Source organism: Pseudophryne corroboree, chromosome 6 (genome assembly GCF_028390025.1).
Source record: "Pseudophryne corroboree isolate aPseCor3 chromosome 6, aPseCor3.hap2, whole genome shotgun sequence".
Taxonomy (NCBI): Eukaryota; Metazoa; Chordata; class Amphibia; order Anura; family Myobatrachidae; genus Pseudophryne; species Pseudophryne corroboree.
Genome location: NC_086449.1, coordinates 319938499 through 319962967, shown reverse-complemented (window position 1 = coordinate 319962967; position 24469 = coordinate 319938499). Strand labels below are relative to the sequence as shown.

Sequence of the window (24469 nt, the reverse complement as noted above, 5' to 3'; positions counted from 1 at the left end):
CACTCCCACACCCCGCACAGTCCATGCCCGACCCCTCTGGCCAGCTGCTGGTCCTGGTACCAGTCATTTTGACAGGCTTTTAACTAGTATATATATAATATAGATAGATAATGAGTAGGCAGGGAAACTGCACACACTTTCACTTCAAAGCACAGGTGCCAGGTCTCAAAACATTATAAAATAGAAGTTTAATCCACAGGGCCCTTCACCTTCTAGAGCCCCTGTGGAGGATGGACTTCTATATTATATAATAGCATGTTTGGACGTGATCTAACACAGGCCCAATCTGAAAGCGCATCTAGCTAAATAGGCAGTTTTATTTTGTTATTAGTCATGAGAACAATCCATTATATCCTATGCTTCCTGTTGTGCGCTATGTCCTGTATTTCAGTTTGACAAAAAAACAACAACCCATAATTTAACCCAAAAGGCCACAGAAATGAACAGAGATGATTGATTTAAGGTAATAAGTTAAATAGTGCTGTTTTTGAAATGCAAATTGTTACTTTGTACATAAAGGGGTATATTCAATAACTGTCGGAAACTACCGTCTTGTCGGAAAGATGGCAGCTTCCGACAGAAATAGGTCAGAAGGGGTTCTGACCTATACAATAGGGGCTGATTTTTTCCAACAAGTCAGGAATTCCAGAATTGTCGGAAAACACGTGGATCGGCGGAATAGCCACCGATTTGCGTGCTTCTGTCTGAAATGGGGCCAAATCCGACAGGTTTTGGCCCCCTTTTCCAACAAACTCAGTCCAACTTGAAAACTAGTCGGATTGAGGTGAGGAGACGAGCGGTGCTGCGGGCGGCTGGGGAAGCTGAGATCGGTGGCCGGCGGGAGGAGTTGGCTGCGGGGGGACATGTCTGCGGCGGAGGCGCTGCAAGGAGAGAGGTGCCTCTCTCCCTACAGTGCCTCCCCCCGCCGCCACAGACATGTCCCCCGTGCAGCCAGCTCCGGCCGCCGATCTCAGCTCCCCCAGCCGCCCGCAAGCACCTTTCTCCCTGCAGCGCCTCCCCCGCAGCTGCAGACATGTCCCCCCGCAGCCAGCTCCTACCGCCGCCCGCCAATCTCTGCTCCCCCCGCCGCTGTCCTGCTCACGCCCGCCGACTTTAATCTCCCCGCCGGCAGCCGCAATTTGCACTCTTGGCCGCTGCTGTCAGCACAGCCGCTGACAGGAGCGGCAGCACAGGACCCTGTGTACGGCCAAATCTGACAGTCGGATTTTGCCGTCCATTTAATAGGGGTTGTCGGATCCATTCCGACAACTGCATGTCGGAATGGATCCGACTCTTATTGAATATACCCCAAAATCTCTTCAGAATGCATTTGTGTTTGTGATGTGGATTTTATAGTTTGACCCTCCAGACATTTGAATAGGAGGATAAATACACTGCAGGGGGATGAATAATGGACACAATGAATATTGTTATGTGTAATTTCCTGCTTTGAGTTATATGTATTTGGAGAATAAATAATCAATAAATAATAATAATATATGAAAATCACATGAAGAGTGTACACTTCTGAATCTGCCTTTTGCTATTTCCACATCCATAAAAACTTTGTACACTAGGGTACATATAACCATATTGTAGGTAATGTAATGTGTCATGTAGGCTAATAAATTGTGTCACAATGTTTCTTAATCGTCTGACCTGTCTTCCACTGTAAATATCCTTTTTGTTGTTTATGTATCCATAGCAGGTTTGTGAAATTAGCCATAAACCTGTCCTAACTGAGCTGAATGAGATTTCATTAAACTTATCATTATATCAATATTACGGTATTGGTGTAGGAATGTTTGAGAACAAAGTCCAGAAGCTCTAGACATACACATTACAAGACAAGTTGTTGGAACTACGTGAAACAGTAAATTCCACTTCCTGGCAAAATTGGCATTATGAAAATAGGCATAGTCATTGCTACAGCTTTATGACATCAGTGCTGATGATTCAGGATCTCTATGTAACTCTGGTCAACTGTTCTATAGACCGCGTTCAGAGTTTTTTTGCGTCTGCTCTTTTTTTTCACATGCATGTCTGTTCACAATGCAAATCATCTTTTTCCATAGCAACCCAGATGAAAGATGAACTTCTGACTCCCTGCGCCAAAGGGTCAGGCGCTGGAGGGGGACTGTCAGGCCGTGTATCCGATATATACTAAAATGGCCATTTAAAAGGCGCCTGTTTGAAGGGAGATGACATTGCGTGTTCTTAAACCCTGGTGCAAATTGCGAGCTGGTGATGATTTTGGCTGCTGTCTGCTTGTGCGTATGCTATAAAACTGTTGGAGCTGTGATCTAATAGCAGGATTACAGTGATGCCACATCCCCTGCTGGTTGCATTTTACTACATTGGTAGCAAAGAGGTTTATTTTACTTTTGCACTTAGATGCAACTCTGAATGAGGTCTTATTTGTCAGTGATTTCTGGTAAAATGTTGTAAACATCACACTTTTATTCAATCATTTAATAGAGATAATAGTATATGCTGTAGTTCTGGACTATTTTAAAAAGAGCGGAGTGGAAATCTACAGTGTCCCTGGAGGTTAAGGGCCTGATTCTGAGTCAGACGTATCGTCGAGATAGTGGAGATATGTTTTTCATATGGACATGCATCCCAATGGTGTTTGTACAGGGCCGCAGTACAGATATGGATGCATGATCTCAGAAATATATTGGGCGTTCTTGGGCAGCAACTGGGTGGTAAGCAGGGGTAGGCCAATCAGACGCATGAAGAAATTGCATCTTATGGATGTGTCACAGGTGTGTTGCTGATAGTTGTTGTGTCCAGAGATACAGAATCGTTCATGTAGGAGGCCATATTCAGACGGATAATCTGCACCAGCCATACGACTGCTGCAAGTTTGATGGTATTTTAGGATGTCTTGTCCTTGCACATTCGTATACATAGACGTACAGTATACCAGGGAAGGACTTTGTAGCAGTATTAAGCATAAAGGTAGAGACCTGTCTATGGAAAAAGACGCAAAGAGAGCCACGTCTTCATCCAACTTAGAATCAGGCCATAATTCTGTCACAGTAGTTTAATGTTAACTAGCATTTTGCCAAGAGATAAGTAGAATGGTTATATAAATTAATACTCGGTTCTTAATGATAAATTTGTCTGACTAAGCAGAAGTGAACATGCCAAAATATCTGTTTCTCTTAGATACAGGGTCAAAAGCTGAAAAAAAATCTGACAAGCAGAAGGAACAGATAAAACTTTAACCTGAATCTCTGATGTGGAGCAAAAGCAAGTGCAGCAGATACAGCGAGGACACATTCCCTGAGACAGTCAAGCAAAACAGCTATGGCAGCCACAAAACTGGGGCAGTCTGTAGAGAACCTGTCTGTGGTGGTCCATGGGGTTGGAGATCTTCGTTTGGTATGCATTTAACTATTCATTCTGTGTGTTACCGTATACAGGACCTAAGTCACATTTCATTTGCTATTGACCAGCGTACAGGCATTTTGAAAATAAATTTTTAGCATTTTTGTCCAGATTAAAAGTAACTTTTTAGTACTGCAAAAGTAATCCTGGAAGAATATGGTAAAAAAATTTAAGATTTTCCCACAACTGTTTTCAAACAATTTGTGTCCATGTCATTATAATGTCATTAAATACATTTTTCTATATTGCAAAGCTTGTAATAAGTATATATATATATATATATATATATATATATATTTTATCTTTGATATATTATTATTACGTATTAGACAAAAATGTTATCCATCAGTAGTTAGACTTGGGTCAGGCATCTGTGACTTCTTTGTAATAATTGACTAGTAGCCATTTGTGCAAATGTTGATTCTGAAAACAAATTGCAACAGAGCTTTTATCTGTGTCTACACCTAGTTAATGTTTTTTCCTTGGTAAAACGCAGTCCCATTTAGTACTGTTGCCATTTGTGTAGATAAAAAAATGTTGTTAATTTATATTCTTATATGTTTTATAGTTGCCCTAGAGAATTGTGTTCATTATTATCTATACCGTTAGCTACCCAGATAATGTTCCTTTTTCTTTTTTCTTTAGCCTCCATTATATGTATTTAAATATTTGCAATTAACAAGTAACTTAAGTTTATTGTGTGAAAATGTCTAACAAAACTGAAAAATAATAAGTATTTTAAATAAATCAAAATAAATAATTAAATAAACGAATCAAACTTATAATGAACTAAACTAATGCTCTGAATGCTGCCATTCTTTGCGCTTGCCTTAATATAATGATGGAAGGTGTGCATTGCAGATAAATGATCAGAATGGAAACAATAAGTAACGATACTTTGAAATAGTTACATTTTGCATGTTCGAGCTATGAACATGTCTTTTCATTTAATATTAATATTCATTAATACCCATTTCTCTTACGTCCTAGAGGATGCTGGGGACTTCAAAAGGACCATGGGGTATAGACGGGATCCGCAGGAGACATGGGCACACTATAAGACTTTGAATGGGTGTGAACTGGCTCCTCCCTCTATGCCCCTCCTCCAGGCCTCAGTTAGATTCTGTGCCCAGAGAGACTGGACACACACTAGGGGAGCTCTCCTGAGTTTCTCTGAAAAGACTTTCTGTTAGGTTTTTTATTTTCATGGATACCTGCTGGCTACAGGCTCCCTGCTTCGTGGGAGTGAGGGGAGAGAAGTCAGACCTACTTCTTCTGAGTTAAAGGCTCTGCTTTTTAGGCTACTGGACACCATTAGCTCCAGAGGGTTCGATCACTTGGTGCGCCTAGCTGCTTGTTCCTGGAGCCGCGCCATCAACCCCTTCACAGAAGCCAGAAGAAAGAAGCCGGGTGAGTATACACAAGAAAGAAGACTTCAGTGATGGCAGAAGACTTCGGTAACGAGGCCTGGAGGAGCGGCATAGAGGGAGGAGCCAATTCACACCCATTCAAAGTCTTATAGTGTGCCCATGTCTCCTGCGGATCCCGTCTATACCCCATGGTCCTTTTGGAGTCCCCAGCAAACTCTACGGACTAGGAGAAAAGGATTTACTGGTAGGTATTAAAATCCTATTTTCAGACAGTAGAAGAAATTGCTGGTTCAAGCATTTGGACCCGGTAATTTGCAGACTCAACCTGGGTCCTTTTTTGTGTGAAAGTTCCAACCATGGTTGAAAATCCCGGAACTCAAACCGGCTTTTTGACCGGGGTGGAAGTCCAGGGAAATGCATCCCGGGTTAACCCATTAACACAGAAGAAGGATCCGGGTTGAACTGGCAAATTACCGGGCCCAAATGCTTGACCCAGCAATTTTTTCTTGTGTCTGAAAGGGGTACAGGGCTGTGACTGGAAACTAACCCGTGCTTCAAACACCAGATAAAAGCCAGGTCTTTGACTACTTTCTGTCTGAAAGAGATATACAGTAATTCTGTACAGGGCACGTTTACTCCCAGCCAGCTGTCATCATGGAAAACTCTGCTTTTTTGATTTTTCAAATACTTGAAGCAGGAGTTTTTAATGTCAATACTCAAGAAACCCCAAAAGATCATGTTTTAAGGATTTCTATCTGTGGCATCATGTGGGATAAGTCTTCACTGCTGGAATTGTAAAATACTGTGATTCCTAGAAATGAGACTGAAGTCAAGATCAGCTGTGTGCAGCACAAAATCTTTGTCCCTGGGGTTGCTAACTGTTTAATAGGGATTGTCCACAACAATCAAGCACGGTAAAAGCAGCCGTTTTGTGGACTAAACTAATATTCTCAATATAGGCTCTGTCCACAAAGTGGTTGATCCACAGTGTTTAGGCAAGAAGCAAATCTAAAATACATGATTAAATGCTTAAGAAAGTGGCCCAGTACAAAGTGTTTCCTAAGGAATAAGCACCACTACTGTACATCATTAGCATCACTAGGGACCAAGGACGAACAGGATGATTGAAAAACAAAATGTATTCTTTTACCTGGCTATTTTCTAGTAGATTTACAAAGTGCGTTCTAACAACTACAGATGCAGCATACATTATGTAGACTGTTTACTGTTTTATAGAACATAATTTTAAAGGGCATTATAAATAACAGTCCACATTCCAAGGACCATACAATTCCCTTAGAAAGGTCCTACAGGACAGACAGATTCATGAAATGTAGGTGACCTTTTCCCATAGCCGTCACTTTCTTGAATTTACTGTAGTTATTGCAGTGACAGTGCCTAGCTACTAATATTGTCATGCTCTGGCTGCGTAAACTTGAAATGCTCTTAGATTAATTGGCACATTCAGATTTTCCATCTGAATGTGCAAATGAATCTAACACTGGTTTAAGTTTGTTGAATGCCCAGTTTATAATTTGATTTCTTTTTAGTTATTATTTTTTGTTTTTATGTTTCCTTCTAGGAAAATCGACCAATTCCTGAGGCGGGTCCAAATGGTAAGTTTTATTTCATATTAGTAGTGATCATAGGTATAGAATTTTGTTTATTGATACTGTATATACTGTATAAATACATATTATATTCCCTTATGCAGATAAAAATGTCTATTCATTCTTTGTATAAATTACATGATCAAGAGATGAGTTGTGTAAAGTTAGTATCCACTTTGTTACTTACTCAGCACAATTTACAAGCAATAATTGCCTTGACCTGGTTCACCCACAGGGAAGTTTGGAAGCTTGTGTTGGCCTGTTGATTGGCAACATGCATACATACGGGTCATTATTTCATGCAGTGTAGAGCATCTCTTGAAGATCATGAAACTTCTGGTTCTGCACAGACTATGGTGGTCATTCCGAGTTGTTCGCTCGTTATTTTTTTTTTTTGCAACGGAGCGATTAGTGGCTAATGCGCATGCACAATGTCCGCAGTGCGACTGCGCCAAGTAAATTTGCTATTAAGTTAGGTATTTTACTCACGACATTACGAGGTTTTTTCTTCGTTCTGGTGATCGTAGTGTGATTGACAGGAAGTGGGTGTTTCTGGGCGGAAACTGGGCGTTTTATGGGTGTGTGCGGAAAAAACGCTGCCGTTTCTAGGAAAAACGCAGGAGTGTCTGAAGAAACGGGGGAGTGTCTGGGTGAACGCTGGGTGTGTTTGTGACGTCAAACCTGGAACGAAACTGACTGAACTGATCGCAGTGGCAGAGTAAGTCCCGAGCTACTCAGAAACTGCTAAGAACTGTCTATTCGCAATTTTGAGAATCTTTCGTTCGCAATTTTGCTAAGCTAAGATTCACTCCCAGTAGGCGGCGGCTTAGCGTTTGCAATGCTGGTAAAAGCAGCTTGCGAGCGAACAACTCGGAATGAGGACCTATATTCCTCTTGGATGAAGCAATATAGTTAAGAACATTACAGCCTGCTGTTGCGGGTCTACAGGTGCTAATATTTTCTTTGGTTTAGTTATTGCCTAGCCAGGATGCTAGAGTAGTTGGCAGTATAACTTAGTAAATTGAGTGTGTGGCTTCCTCCCTACTGGTGGCTATTTCAAGACTCTCAGCACCAATGCTGCTTAAATGAAGGTACTGTATTGATAATTTCTACTATACTTCATACACAGACTAGATCTACAGCTAAGGGTACTGTGAGTATAGCCCTAGTGGATATGGAGGCTATAACTATGCCTTTTTCAGGGATTATTGGTTACATTGCTGCATTGCTTTGTGCCAATACAATAGATATTATGTTCACAGCCCTTTTCAAAGTATATAAACAAAAACAGTATGAGCAAAACAAGAGAAAAAGAGGCAGTACAGAGCATTGCAGAACATGAACTACAAGGTTTATAAACATTGCTCCCTCAGCAGTCATAATACCCAAATAAGCAGCATCGGCAGAACCCAAAGGTTTGGTTGTTGCAAGTGGAAAAGAGATGATGGTATAAGTGAGGGAAGGAAAAGCATGCGAGGGAAGAGGGAACTACTCATTAGAGTTTACAATCTAAAGGGGAGTGGCAGACAGATGGGTGGGAGAGACAGTGAGGAGTAGTGGATTAGGATGAGAGCTGTAAGGCTTTGATAAAGAAGTAGAATTTGAGAGCATCAGTATATAGAGATGACATTGGAGGCCAAAAGAGCTGATGAGCTCACCTAAACTTGATGTCTAAAAGGGAGAATAGAAGCGACCCAAGAACAGACCCTTGTACTGGTAGTGGTAGTGATGGATAGTAGAGTCATGAGAGGAGACAGAAAGACCGGTCAGGGAGGTATGAGGACAGCCAGATGAAGACAGAATCACATGAGATAAGGAGAGGGTGAGAGTCCATTTGCAATGGATAAGTTCATATTTTTGAACCAGAATCACACTAAAACTTATTGCAAGGTTAATTATAAGGATACAAGTTCTGTTGGTGTGCCCCTAGAGTTTAAATTGGGAAATGCACATGATAAGAAAAAAACTCTCTTTGTGGGGGCACGCTTAAAGAATATATGGTTATTAAAATTAATTACATTTATTGATATGCATTAAAAGCTATACACAACATAACAATAACTCTTTAAGGAGTAAACACATACATACAAATAAAGGGAAATCCAACATATGAGGATAAAAATACCTCATTTAAGATGTTTTTTTTTACAGCCATTGAAGGTACCGGAGATGCATCATACATGATTTTCTGGGTATATATGTACTCAGTAATGTGTAGGTGTCAGAGTAAAGGATAACTTCCTAAATTATATCAAACAGTTCTCCAACTGATACAACAACAAAAAACACTTCTGTGTCACATCAAAATGTTCAATTGATTTGTCATTATTCATTTGTCACACAAAATATAAATGAAGAAACACATTGGTATGCATTGTTCTCTAACTAGAAGCAGTATGCAGTTATTCTCTTTCACATGAATAAGGCTAAAACGTTTTATCCATAAAAATCCTTTGTAGCAAATGGCTTATAATTGGTATCAATTAGCCCATTATATTTGGGCTTGTGACAATTTTAAAATAGCACATTACCCACCATCATATGTGGATCAGTATCAGTAGTGAAAATATGACTCTTTCATAATTTGCAGAATAGCATCATTCATAGTGTACTCAGGCTACAGAAATTATTGCTATACTCCAATATACAGTAACAATATACGAGAGCAGTATCATGCAGACTCAGGGAGTGAAGGATTTGCAGGAGTAGAGGGTGGTCCACGGTGTCAAAAGCAGCAGAGAAGAAGGAGAATGCGCAGAGAGTAGTGGCCCCTGGAATTGGCAGAAGATCATTGCTGATTTTAGTAAGGACAGTTTCTGTAGACAGGAGAGTTTGAAAGCCAGACTGAAATGGATCAAGCAGGGAGTGGAAGGAAAGAAAGTTGAAAGATGGCTGTAGGCATCCATTCAAGGAGCTTGGAGGCAAAGGGGAAGAGAGATGGGACACTAGCTAAAGAGAGTGTCAGGCTTCATGGTGTTTTTCTTTTTAAGAATGGGGGAGACTAGTGCATGCTTGAATGCAGAGGGGACAGTGTCTGTTGAGAAGGGAAGATTAAAGAGACGGGAACAAGCAATGGGAGAGAGAGGGAGTGGAGGAGGCAGGAGGGGATATGGTCAAGGATGAAGGTGAAAGGACTAGGTTAGGACCATGACTTCATCTCCAGATACTGGGGAGAAGGAAATCATAGTTGGTAAAATGGATGGGGAAGATAGGGAGAGGCTTGACAGGAATGAAGAGGATGTGATGTTGAAGAAAGGGAGAGTTGAAAGAGGGCCATATTAAGGGATGTATGCAAACTGAATGGTCGTTAGGTGCTGGGGAAGGGTTGGCTCCAATTTCTGGGCATGCTGAAGCCACTGGCTGCGTGAAAAAACTGGCCATCCTGAGTAATCTGAGGGTTACTCAGATGACCGATGTTCAAGCAGAGTGATCTGATGCTGAGTCTTCAGTCTTCCGAAGCCGGAAGAAAGCATCAATTTACAACACATGATGGCATTAGTATATTTTAGCACAGCTGCTGTGCACAAAGATGGCTGAATCTGAATAAGGCCCAGGGGTTGAAGGATTAGGAAGAGATTGGGATCTTGAAGTAAGTTTGTTTAGACAGAAAAAGGGCAGCACTGTAGGTTGACGGTATAAATTTGAAATGGAGTAAGACTGCGTTGGAGTGCGATTTACTACACTGTCGCTCGGCGGTTCGGGAATACTTTTGCAGGCATCTAATATGTGTCAGATGCACATTTAGCAGGAACTCTTAATTGTGCTGTCAGAGTATGCAGCATTCTTTTTGCTTTTGGAGATGCTGCTGCAGTAGTCTAGATAGTCGCAGTATGGATAATGTAGTGAAGCATATATGTAAAGTGCAAAAACAAAGTCCACACAACTACAGTAGCTTTTGCAGTTTTTCACTGCTTTCAGTGAACCTTTAGGGGGGATTCAATTAGCCGCAGTCATTTACCGCGGACTAATTGAAGCAGCAGAGCTATTTAATTAGCCTTGAAGGCAACCCGCAGTAGTATTAGAGAAAAAAATTATACAATTGACAGCCTGCATGCGTCGGCTGCTCCCCCTCGTGCTGCACTGCTGGGATTCCTGGAAATGACGCATCCAATTACGCTATTGGCTGTATGACGTACATTTCACCGGGGGCTTGTTCACATCCAAGTTGGATGTACACAGAGCTCCGGCTATGGCCACAACCACCAGAACCCACAGAGATTGTGTCATATACCAGGAACATGTCTTGCACCATCAGCGCGCCCTCTTAATGTGTACATCATATCAGTGGAAAGGGGGACAGCAGACCCAGGGCATGTGCAGTGATACAGTAGATCACTAGACCACTGATAATTTTCCAATGAAGTGAAAATGTAGCTGCGCTACAATAGTTAAATGTTGGCAATTGCTAAAAAACTAATCTATTAAATCGCTTAATTATTTTTGGCCATCATATTATATATTGGCTTGACCAAGAGTTGGATATGAGTGTGTAAATAAATCCTAATGTTTTTTTCATTGACTACACATTAATGAACTGAATAATAGTAATGATATTAATAATAATAATAGAGCACCTTTGTTACAGTAGGACTCAATGTACTTTACATATTTGCAGAGGGTGGCAGCCATCTTGGGTGTGCTTAGTTCTGTTATAAGTAATCATTTACCTTGGGTGCTCTGTTGCTATTCTAAGTAATTATTCATCTTGGGTGCGCTCACTTGTTATTCTAATTAATCATGAAATATCTTAATGTATATTTGTAGAAGTATTTAGTATTTTAACAATTACATTTCCATAAAAAGTGCACTTAACAGGTAGACATAAAGGAAGTCATTAAACAAGAATCTTTTTAATTCTTTTTAATTCAGAACTGTAGGTTGTAAAGCTGCCTCTTCTCACTAAAACCTGACAAGAAAGTTTAATGATCCTGTGGGCTAAACACACTCAGAATATAAACTGTTGCCATCGAAGTTAATAAATAATATGTAATCCTGAACAGAATATTACTGTGGAATGTAATGATAACTGAATATTTAAATACAGGTTGAGTATCCCATATCCAAATATTCCGAAATACGGACTTTTTTGAGTGAGAGTGAGATAGTGAAACCTTTGTTTTTTGATGGCTCAATGTACACAAACTTTGTTTAATACACAAAGTTGTAAAAAATATTGTATTAAATGACCTTCAGGCTGTGTGTATAAGGTGTATATGAAACATAAATGAATTGTGTGAATGTGCACACACTTTGTTTAATGCACAAAGTTATAAAAAATATTGGCTAAAATAACCTTCAGGCTGTGTGTATAAGATGTATATGAAACATAAATGCATTCTGTGCTTAGACTTAGGTCCCATCACCATGATATCTCATTATGGGATGCAATTATTCCAAAATACGGAAAAATCCGATATCCAAAATACCTCTGGTCCCAAGCATTTTGGATAAGGGATACTCAACCTGTATTTCTGTAAAATAAAAATGCATCTTAACTTCTTTGCCACTGATATTTTGTCACTCCTGTGCTGAGCCTATCTTGTGACTAATTGTCACTGGTCATTTGTAGACTGGACTACTGTAATCTCCGCATAACTGGCATTCCTGACAAATGCCTCTTTCCACTCCAATCTATCCTCAATACTGCAGCCCAGCTCATTTTCCTCACCAAACGCAATACGTCTACCTCCTCTCTCCTACAAGCACTTCAATAGCTCATCTTACCTTTCAGAATCCAATTCAAACTTTTCATGCTCGCTTACAAAGCCCTCCCCCACTCCTCTCCCATTTACATCTCTGACCTTATTTCCCTTTACACTCCCACCCGTCCTCTTCTCTCCTCTAATGCACAACGCCTCGCCTGCCTACTGATTACTTCCTCCCACTCCTATCTCCAAGATTTCTCACGTGCTGCTCCTTTACTCTGTAATTCTCTACTTCTCCCCCTCAGACTCTCCACCTCTCTACAAAACTTCAAACGGGCTCTCAAGACCCACTTCCTCATGAAACCCAGCCTAATCTCATCCTAACCTTCTGTTCCACGCTCGCTGTCTACCCTGTGTATCACCCCTGTTTGTATTCCCCTCCCCTTTAGAATGTAAGCTCTCTCGAGCAGGGCCCTCAATCCTCATGTGCTTAACCTTCTCTTACTTAAACCATCTTCGATGGCACCAAATCCCATGGTTTTCTGCCACCCTGATACTTATGTAAATATTGTCTGCTGCTGTAGCTATGTTTATTTACCCTGTACTTGTCCTACATTGTCTTTAAATATAAGTCACTATTTTCCTGTTTGGATTATTTGTTTATGTACTCTGTAATTGGGCGCTGCGGATTCCTTGTGGGACCATATAAATAAAGACTAATAAAAATAATTAGACTGGTCACATCCTAACATCAGTATCAGTGTTTTGTCCATGCAGTATCCACACAAAATATATATTTTTTCTTTTTTTAAGACTTCAATTTGATCTGTTCCCTCCTTTCACGATCCAAAGACTTCCACTATGCTTTGTATGTTATATAGTGTCATTGTCTGCTGATCACACACAAGATTACAGGACAATGGGAGAGATGTATATAGCCTGAAGTGGGCAAAGTGGAGACATTGACAATGGTAACCCCGTGGCTGCTTACTGGCATTTAGAAGATATAAAATGACAAAAGCTTAATTGGTTGCTCTGGTCACTTCTCCTTTTCTCTTTCTTTAGAAGGATTTATACATCTCCCCCAATAACTTCTAAGGACAAAATAGTTTGAAATATGAAGTGGAGCTCCTAAGTCTGTAGGTGACAGTATGGGGGAAATCGGGCAGTGCCACCCTAAGATCGCTGATTCCTCAGAGCTTTCTGTAACGTAGGGCAGTGCCTCTCAAATCTAGTTTTCGGGACACGCTAGCAGTGCATGCTTTCCATAACTTCTTGCTGGAGCACAGGTGTATTCATAACTGGTACATTTTACAAGATCTACAGATGTGTTGTTATTATTATTATTATCATTATTATTATTCGACTTGTGTTTCTGTGAGGAAATCTGGAAAACATGCACTGTTATGAAGGAATTAAGCAGGCTTGAAAATAAATCCCTGATAAATAGTGTAGCCTGTTTTCGGGTGCTGTGACTGCTTTCACCCATAGGTCCGGAAACTTATCCTATGTTCTATGGGTTAACGCTTGTTAACACTAATTAATCGGGCGAGAAAAAAGGGTCTGTAATTGAATAGCCCCAGGCATTAAAGCCCGAGGCTACCATCCTATTTCACATGGATAAATTAATGCATCTAATTGAATTACCCCCTGTATTTCGTGGACTGGATTTAAGCACATCATTTTCTGCCTTTTCCCATGGCATGCTCACCATTACGGCAGTAATTGAACTCTGCACAGTGTTGGGCTGAGGTATGAAGGAACAGTTGGGGTATGCTGTGATTGGGGCCCAAGCTTAAGAGGTATGGCAAACCACCAGAGGGGCTGTGGCCAGCCACCAAAGAGGGACTTGGGCAACTATTTAAAAAGACATAGTCAGCATGCAAAGAATAGGGCCCCTTTATAAAGGAGAGGACATGGCTGTGTCAGGATTGCCCACTTCGATTGACAGGAAGGCTACTGTTGGTGTAGTTTCCATAAAAAATAAACCAAGCATGGTCCTGCTTCACCAAGTTACTGAATCTTTAGTAGAGTAACAATGCATAATTTGGAACCTGACTTCTAGAGGAGGTACCCACAGACAGGTAGGCCCACTAGGGATTTAACGTGTACACTTATGGGCCAATCCAACCCTGTCTCTGCATCCCACAAGCGCTCCTTAGCACTGAAAGGTTAAAGTGAAGATTAACAACCAGTGAAAAGTAAGATTACAAATAATGAACAACAGGTTTCACCTACCAAGGCTACTGTTGAAATTTCGCAATTCCTTGATACTTTGTCATGTCTTCTCCATATACCCTCCGGTTTAGATTCCATGGCTATTTCTTCTATTGTAAATGCAAAATCACAAATTATTTAATGTGCTGTAGAGAGGAGTTTTAGGTGTTAGTGTTTCTTTAAATATACCTGGACATGGTCACAACAAGAGTTCTATACAACTGCCATTAAAATTTCTGATTTTATGTGCAATGTTATCACAACAAATATAATAATTTATTGGTTAAAAGGGGGAGTGGCACTTTTCTGCCAGGAGCATTAGCATACAGTGTATGTAAAGGAAATAACACGTTTTATTTGTATCTTTCACATCCAAGTATTTTTAAATATTGGCATGATTCAATTCGATGACAGCTTAATAGCACCGGGAATTAGCTCCCGGGGCTATTCAATACAGCGCAGTGGTAAATTGGCGAATGCCCATTCTCCCGGACTAAACAGGGTGTTTTATCGGGAGAACCAACATTAAGTGTCCGGTGTGACGCTGTTTCCGCTGCCCTAAGGTCAGAAATCAGCACAGTGATGTCACTTTTGTCGGATTTTTGCTTGCACACCTCCGGGGGTGTGAGGAGAAATCCCGTTGTTGGGTGTCATAGGGCGCTATATTGAATAGCTTCAGGAGCTAATTCCCACCGCTATTCAACTGTCATTGAATTGAATCGTGCCCATAAGTAATTCAAGTGGAGGCCAATGTAAATTCAGTTTAATTTGCCCATTTTATAGAAGTATCTGCCTTTCAGGTGCAGTTGATGACTCAGGTCCTGATTCAGAGATGTACATAAACCCTATGGTTCCGTACATCTCCGATGATGGGGTGCACGCGCAGGACCCATTCTACATGGTTGGATGCAGTGCCCTCAAGCTGCAACCTGCCTTCCAGATGTAGATTTCCTGGCACCAGCAGCGTAAACATCCCAGGCCTCCTGCGTAACCCGAGGGTTACTCAGATGGCCAATGTTCATGCGAACGATCCAATGCTGCTTATTTGGATGCAGCTGCAGATCAAATGAGCTTACAGGAGGCGTCTATTTATACAAGATGGCTCCTGCTGCTTTCCCATATTTTCGTACAGCAGCTACTGTACATCCAAAGATATAGCTGCTGTGTGAACTGTGTCAGTCTCTAAATTAGGCCCTCAGGTCATGATGGAAACACATGTATGGAAATTTCTATTCAAAATAGGGCATCAAATGCATCAGTACAGTATTTAAGGTTCAAAAGCACTACTGGGGTTTTCACACATGACATTGTAAGAGGAGCAGGAAATGGTGGGAGTGACGGAGGTGACACAGGTGCACACACTAAGGCTGATGCAGACTGGGAAAAAGAGAAAAAAAGCTAATTTGCACCTTGGTAAAACTATTTTACACTGCATTTAGGGCAGATTTAAAATATTCAGTAATTTAGGAGCAGTGTGTCATATTGGAACTTTAAATTACTGTGTAAAAATAATATTCCCAGCATTTGTGGGCTACATGCAAAAGCAGGCATTCTATTTGCAAAGAATAAAAATGTATTTGTACCCTACGAATTGAGTTACAGCATGGTTTGTCCAGTTGCCAAGTAGCTCCTTCTTGTGCTTTGATCCCGACTCTGAATCAGCCACTGTCACGATCTAGGTAATTCCTTATCAGTATTTACCTTTCAAATGCCTCCTGAGACTGTCCCAGTGTTCCAAGCCTGGATTTCATCTGCACTGTCTGTGTGCAGCACGCTGCATCTCATTGTCTCAAATCTCTTTACTGTGATTCTGGCAGCTTCATGGTTAAAGCTCACATTCAAGTTACAAACAATCTTTCCCTCCAAAAGCTACCATGGGCGCAGCCATGTTTTCCTAATCACATGTTACCTTTCAGCCTATCAGCTGCACTCTGCTCTCAGCCTGATTACACAGCAGCTGCACTCTGGTCTCTGGTTAATCAGCCAGCCAATCCCTGCTTCCCAGCAGGTATAAATATCCTGTTCCTGGGGTGGAAAGATGTCAGTGCTTCAATTGTCTTCAGTGATTCCAGTGTGCAGTTCTCCCATGGACTTTCTCTGCAGTACAGCCTGACTCCCTGGTGATTATACTCTACAGTCTACCCTGATTCACCTGTGTCTGAACTCCGGCTTCCCAGCAGCCATTCTCCAGCTTCTTCTCCAGCGATTTCCAGCATCACTTCATGCTTCACCTGTGCTTCTAAGTACAATAGTGCATTTCTATCTGCGAACCCCAGCTTCACTCAAAGCTTACCAACGATCCCAAAGTAACCATCGGTGTTCCGTCATCGATTCCAAGTCACCATCGGTGTTCCGTCATCGATCCCAAGTATTTCTCTGAACTGTGTTTCCTATTACCAGTACCAAGTCATCAGTATTCCTCTGAACTGTGTTTAATAAAACCTTTGAACTTTCCCTTGTTGTCGTGGTCACGCCTTCGGGCATTTGTTCTAAAGGTTCCCTGCATGTCCAAGTACCCTGTACTGCCTCCCAGGTACACATATACCTTAGGCCCTACAACTGAGGCTTCCCCCTGGTCAGCACCAGCCCTCAGTTGTGACAGTAAGCACTGACCTAATGGATCCGGCCGGAGACCAGGTCCAAGCGACCAGGCCGATGCAAGAACTTGCAGCCTGCCTTGAACGTCAGGAGACTGCACAGGGCCATGTGATCCGCTGTCTCCAGGACCTCTCCTCTCGGCTGGATGGAATACAAGTAACCCCCCGTGGTTCAGGGGCATCCAGTGTGCTGACTGCAGTACCTTTGGTGGTATCCCCACCCACCATTCCCGTTTCTGCTCCTTGTCTCCATTTACAGACACCTGCCAAGTTTGATGGTTCCCCAAAAGCCTGTCGGGGTTTCCTAAATCAGTGTGAGATATATTTTGAGTTACAGCCTGGCAGTTTCCCAACTGACCGCACCAAGGTTGCTTACATCATCTCCCTCCTCAGTGGCTCCGCCCTCGATTGGGTATCACCTCTATGGGAGAAGTCTGATGCCCTGCTCTCTTCATATGCAGATTTCGTGGCAACCTTCAGGCGCATCTTTGATGAACCAGGTCGTGTGACCTCTGCCTCCTCTGATATCCTCCGGCTATGTCAGGGGACACGAACAGTCGGTAAATATCTGGTACAGTAGCAGATCCTAGCGTCCGAACTTTCCTGGAATGATGATGCTCTTTACTCAGCCCAAGGAGGGGCGTCTGTGTCTACAGCCCAAGGAGGGGCGTCTGTGTCTACAGCCCAAGGAGGGGCGTCTGTGTCTACAGCCCAGGGAGGGGTATCCAATGTTCAAGCTCTAGTAGGGGCATATGAGTCTTCTCAAAAAGGAGTTTCTGATCTGTCAACCCCAGGAGGGGTGCTGGAGAAAACAACCCTGAGAGAGGTGTCTGATTCATCAACCCCAGGAGGGGTCACCAAAGTTTCAGTCCCAAGGGAAGTATCCAGAGCCAAGTTCCCAGATGGAAATTTTTATGCTACAGATGCAGTTATTAACTCCTGTTTGCCGTCTTCAGAGAGCACCACCCTGTTGGCATCCAGCATGGACCAGGTCCAGGATGGTCTAACTGAACACTCGGATACCACTCATTCCGGTTCTAACCAGATTCTGACTCCTTCAGTTCCAGCTGATTCAACTGTCTTTAGACTCAATCCGGTTCCATCCGTCTGTCTGAAGATTCCTTCGGTTCCAGCCGATTCCGATATCTCTGGACCCAATCCGGTTCCATCCGTAGGTCCAAAGACTCCTTCAGTTCCAGCTGATTCAACCGTCAATCCGAAGACTCCTCCGGTCTCAGCCGGTTCAAGCTTTTCTGGACCCAATCCGGTCCCATCCGTCTGTCCGGATCAGCCTCCTTCGGTTCCAGCCGATTCCAATACCTTCGGATCTAATCCGGTCCTATCCGTCGGTCTAAAGTCTCCGCCGGTCTCAACCGGTTCAAGGTTGTCTGGACTTAATTTGGTCTCGTCCATAGATCCGGTACAGTCTCCTCTGGTCCCAGCCAGTTCAAGTTCATCAGGATTCAATCTAGGTCCTTCCATTTGTTCAGGTAAAGAACTTATAAGAAGTGTCCTGGGGCCACTCCTAAAGGAGGGGGTGCTGTCACGATCTAGGTAATTCCTTATCAGTATTTACCTTCCAAATGCCTCCTGAGACTGTCCCAGTGTTCCAAGCCTGGATTCCATCTGCACTGTCTGTGTGCAGCACGCTGCATCTCATTGTCTCAAATCTCTTTACTGTGATTCTGGCAGCTTCATGGTTAAAGCTCACATTCAAGTTACAAACAATCTTTCCCTCCAAAAGCTACCATGGGCGCAGCCATGTTTTCCCTATCACATGTTACCTTTCAGCCTATCAGCTGCACTCTGCTCTCAGCCTGATTACACAGCAGCTGCACTCTGGTCTCTGGTTAATCAGCCAGCCAATCCCTGCTTTCCAGCAGGTATAAATATCCTGTTCCTGGGGTGGAAAGATGTCAGTGCTTCAATTGTCTTCAGTGATTCCAGTGTGCAGTTCTCCCATGGACTTTCTCTGCAGTACAGCCTGACTCCCTGGTGATTATACTCTACAGTCTACCCTGATTCACCTGTGTCTGAACTCCGGCTTCCCAGCAGCCATTCTCCAGCTTCTTCTCCAGCGATCCCCAGCATCACTTTATGCTTCACCTGTGCTTCTAAGTACAATAGTGCATTTCTATCTGCGAACCCCAGCTTCACTCAAAGCTTACCAACGATCCCAAAGTAACCATCGGTGTTCCGTCATCGATTCCAAGTCACCATCGGTGTTCCGTCATCGATCCCAAGTATTTCTCTGAACTGTGTTTCCTATTACCAGTACCAAGTCATCAGTATTCCTCTGAACTGTGTTTAATAAAACCTTTGAACTTTCCCTTGTTGTCGTGGTCACGCCTTCGGGCATTTGTTCTAAAGGTTCCTTGCATGTCCAAGTACCCTGTACTGCCTCCCAGGTACACATATACCTCAGGCCCTACAACTGAGGCTTCCCCCTGGTCAGCACCAGCCCTCAGTTGTGACAGCCACTCTGTATCCTTGGAAAGATGCTAGCCAACACTTAAATTCTGCTTGATTTACAAATACCATTTTTGATAGGTGCATTCCATTGGTGTATCGATTTGCAAATGGCCCTGTTTAGTCTGATAACGCACCATGTATCCAGGGTAATGACAATTTACAATGAGCTTAATGCAGTGGCTCCCAACCTACCTAGGTCCTCAAGTACCCCCAACAGTTCATGTTTTCCAGGTCACCTAGCAGTTGAACAGGTGTATTCATTACTCACTGACACATTTTAAAAGACCCACAAGTGAAGCAAATTATTTCACTTGCAATCCTATGAGGGGACCTGGAAAACATGAACTGTTCGGGTTACTTGAGGACCGAAGTTGGGAACCACTGGCTTAATGCATTATTTGCTTTCCAATTTAACTGATTTCAATCTAGTCAACCATTTGTGGCAGCAGATGGAGCAAGGTCTCCATCACTAATTAATTTACTACATCTGTGGGACTCATTGGAAGTAATTTATGAAGCACCCATGAGGCCTTGATTTTGCACCTGAATAGTTTGCCAGCACGCTTCAAGTTACGTGACTGCCCTCCGCTCCCAGGAGTTGCTTCTACAACCTACGACCGTGCCCATGTGTGTGATACACAGTGCAAAATTATAAATGTCACAATGTCTAACCTCACACTATTTTAGTACCATCCCTTTCAATAGATTCTTTCTTTTTCTATTTTACTCTTTTACACCTTGACTTATTAACAGTTCTATAAACATAAGGGGCGTGAGGGCAGTATATTACTTGTAAAAATGTTATGTTTGTATACATTTTTTTTTCCCACGTTGCTTGAATAGCACCTGGAATTAAGTTCTCTGCTGAAATGCAATTTACAAAAGATGGAAAAAAAAAAAAAAGATTTTGTTAAAAATATAATGGCACCCGAGGACTAGTACTTTTATTTTAGAAAATAAAATACAGGTTGAGTATCCCTTATCCAAAATGCTTGGGACCAGAAGTATTTTGGATATCGGATTTTTCTGTATTTTGAAATAATTGCATACCATAATGAGATATCATGGCGATGGGACCCACGTCTAAGCACAGAATGCATTTATGTTTAATAACTTTGTGCATTAAACAAAGTTTGTGTACATTGATCCATCAGAAAACAAAGTTTTTACTATCTCACTTTCACTCAAAAAAATTCTGTATTTCGGAAAATTTTGATTCGGGATACTCAACCTGTAATATGCATCATTAATCTTTTTCTGCACAAATGTCCTCAAATACTATATTGTTTCTGTTCTGCAGAATAGTGTCCAGTAATGCCCTTCGTCATTACTTTGCCCTCACACTGCCTTATCAGTTAGGGAGGACTTTTGTTCCTGTAATCTCTTATGCCTCAGCATGAATTTAGACACATTTGTGCAAACTGAAGAGCACTTTTGGTTTGAATACATGCTACATAATTTACCTCCCTCGAATATGACACAGGTAAAATCTCTACAGTGTGTCATAGCTTTGCATTTTATTGCTTTCATGTCCTGACAAATTCTGGCTATTCTGATGAAGACTGGGGAAACATACGTATGTTGCTTAGGCGTGAAATCTGTTTTTTATACTTTGGCTTTGCAGCTGATTAAGTGGACCTTCCAGTTCTTTTTTCGATGGTTTATGAAGTGTAAAAAAGTGTAATCTGATCCGTCCCAATAGCGCCCACGTAATTCTGCACATGCGCAGAAGGACAGTGATCGTAAAGGACAGGTCTTATTGAGAGAGCTGTCCTTTGCAATACTAATCACATTTCTAAGTACATACCAGCGTTATGAATGCCGGTATGTACCTGATAAGTGTATCGCATTGAGGATGTGTTGCGTAGTACATTCCACCCATGGAGTTTAAGCATAGCTACCATAGGTGCAGGCAGTGCAGCTGCTATGAGGCCCAGAGCTGAGAGGGGCCCACCTTCCCTGTCACAGTTACATGTGTTATATACATTTTTCGCCATTGGGTGGTATGTAGGAGTCCTTTCAAACTTTTTCCTTGGTGCGTGCAACATATCTAGGTATGCCCCTGGACCTGCTCATTGTAGTGTAGTATAAAATTAACTGTAAGGCATTTTAATGTTATATAATATGAACCGGGGCTCTGTAGTGAGGCACAATATAAACGAGGAGCACTATATAATAATAATGTGAATTGGGGGTACTGTGCGGCATAATGTGTTTTGGCAGCTCTGAAATGTGACACAGGGTGAACTTAATTACTACTACAATTCATAAAAGAAACTAGTGCACTACGATGGGGCATAACATTAAATAAGGTCCTACTATGGTTCAGAAAATGAACTAGGACACTATTATAGGGCATACAATTAATTAATTAGTTAGCTGCAGAGAAGTGTCTCTCTAGAAGCATTGGGATGTGGTCCCTTCAAAATGTTGCTATGGGGCCCACAAAGTTCTGGCTACGCCCCTGGGTTTAAACATCTACAAATAAACACGTTCTGCAGAATGGTGTGTGAGAAGATGTGACGCATGATATTGTCATTATGCTTGTGAGCAAGGTGCGCTACTTTAAGTCCCACTACACTACAGAAACATTTGGAGAGCCAGGGCTTTCGGAATGGCACTAGAAGTTTAAGAAGATGAAAGTTCAAATTAGCACCAGGCAAGCATAAAATAAACAACAAATGAGTTAAGACCAAACATGACGCTGAAGGTAAAGTCCACAGATTGAAGGCATGATAAGTCATAATGAAAATGTTACGGTTCATGGGAAATTCCTCTAATTCCTGTGTCTAATGCTGGAAGCACACATGCACCACAGAATAAAGTGAACTGAAGGCTGCTAAAACCATCAATTATACTGAGTACAGAATGTGCTTGAAGCACGCAAGGAAGAGCAGCACCACAGCACTGCACAGAATTGCGACAATTTTTTTTTAATGAATATTGTGTTGCTGCTTTGCTTCAGTCAATTAGGGGTGTATTCAATTATTGTCGGAAACTGTCGTCTTGTCGTAAAGTTGGCAGTTTCCGACAGGTTTAGGTCAGAAGGGGTTCCGACCTATTCAGTGTGACCCCTTTTATTCCGACAAGTCGGGAAATCCAACTTGTTGGAATGCCAGAAGCGCGGTCAAACCCGACAGGTTTTAGCCATGTTTCCGACAATGTCAATCCGACTTTAAAAAAAGTCGGATTGCCATTATCGGGAACGGGCCAAACTTGTCGGGTTTGGCCGGCCATTGAATACACTCATGTCTGATCCGTTTCCGTCGGAAAGGATCCGACGTGAATTGAATACACCCCTAAATATAGTAAATTTAGGACCCCTGGTCACCATGTCAGCTGCATCATGGACATTATAGAAACTTTCAAATATATCAATGGGTTTAACATGGTACAGCAGGAAAACATTCTTCAAATAAAGAGAAGTATTAGAACACGAGGACCTGGACTGAACATGGAGGGAAGTAGGTTAAAAATATTCTTGAGGAGAAATTACTTTATAGAAAGAGTAATGGATAAGTGGAATAGCCTCCCATCAGAGGGGGTAGATGCTAATATAGTAGAGCAATTTAAGCATGCTTGGTATAGCCATAAGTAGGCTTACCATACTATCCCATTAAACTGGAACACTAAAACATTACCCAGGTTCTGTGGCTGGCTGACGTCAAGCCTGCATTTCACCTGGTTTTAATCAGCCACAGATCCTGTGTAATCTAAAAGTGTCCTGGTTTAAAGGGATTGTATGGGAAGCCTAGACATAAGGATATCCTTACAAAGAACTGGCCGACATCAGTCAAAGATATGAACGATCTCGTTCTTAAATGAACGAGATACCGTTCATATCTTTGAGTGTGGAGGCTCCAGCGATGAACGATGCGCGGCCACGTACTCGTTCATCGCTGGTGCCTCGTCGGCTGTACATGCAGGCCAATATGAACGATCTCGTCTATATTTGCCTGTACTTCAATGCAGCCGGGTGACGGGGGGAGTGAAGAAACTTCACTCCCCCCGTCACTGCCCCTCCGCCGCCGGGTCGCCCGTCGGCCGTATCCACCGTCGGGCAGCTTGGCGGCGGATCGGCCAATGTGTAGGGCCCTTAAGGCTCAAATATGGTTTGAGGTAATTATAAGGTTAAAAAAGGAGCAGCCTAGGTGAGACAAGTGGTTCTTATCTGACGTCAAATTCTGCTTCTGTATTTCTAATCAGAAGATTGTTGTCGACAGCGACAGCAACCAAGAGTGTATCAAGATTATAAAAATGAGAAGATAAAGGATACAACAAGATAGCTTTAACAAATTTATTATGAAGACTCAAGCTAGAAGAAGTCGGGATAGCTTGTTAATTATGTGATAAGTAAATGTTGAAAGTAGATTAGTAAAATATATCTTTTTTATTATATGCTTATGGTATAAGCAATGTCCATGTATGTTTTTTTTAATTTTTTTATAGATAGGGCATTTTATCTCCCTCTCTTTTAGGTAGCATTGTTAAGTTATTATTAAATCATGGGGGGAAAAAAGTCTAGAAGACAATTAATTAGAAACAGACTGTTTCTCAACATGTGTGTTGCTGCTTATAAGTAAATTTTTAATTAAACTGTCATATTTAACATGTTTGGACAATGTGCTGAATGTTCTACTTCTAACCATATTATAAAGGGTATATAATTAATGTAATTTAACAATAAACTGATCCTCACAAAGATTGTTTTAAGGAGTGTTGTTTTGATACTAAAGCTGGGTACACATTAAATGATGTGTACCCAGAACAATGTCATCAGTGACGGGACCCCGGCAGCGGGACTGGCATTGGCAAGTGCATACACATTTGCCGATGCCGGAAGCTATGAGGGACAGCATGGTCAAAGCTGGCGATGTCACCCATTGAACCTGAGATGCTTGTTTACCATAGATACATATACATCTAACCTTTGTTTTGTTTTGGGTTTTTTTACATGTGAAAACTTCTGAGAATATACTATGGTTTAAAAGTCCCTCTAAAGAAAACAACACAATCTTTTGAGAATTGAAACAGGATTGGCGCAAGATCATTACTTTCCCCTTTTTTGCTGTTGCGTACTATAGTGATCAAGTTTGGTGACTTGTGTTGGGTTTGTACTTACAGCCTTACTGATTGCACCCTGGTTAATTTGTTCATTTGAC

General features: G+C 41.9%; 1 protein-coding gene across 3 annotated transcripts in view; it reads left to right on the top strand.

Moving 5' to 3' along the window:
* The window catches only part of SORD (sorbitol dehydrogenase), a 70742-nt gene that overhangs the window by 8889 nt on the left and 37384 nt on the right, over positions 1-24469 (top strand). For 2 of the 3 annotated variants that reach the window (XM_063926281.1, XM_063926283.1), the window contains exons 2-3: positions 3175-3390; positions 6349-6382. In XM_063926281.1, the coding sequence (XP_063782351.1) occupies positions 3316-3390; positions 6349-6382 (109 nt within the window). In that variant the 5' untranslated portion in view covers positions 3175-3315. The remainder of the gene's footprint in view (positions 1-3174; positions 3391-6348; positions 6383-24469) is intronic. The other variant, XM_063926282.1, reaches the window with a different exon arrangement.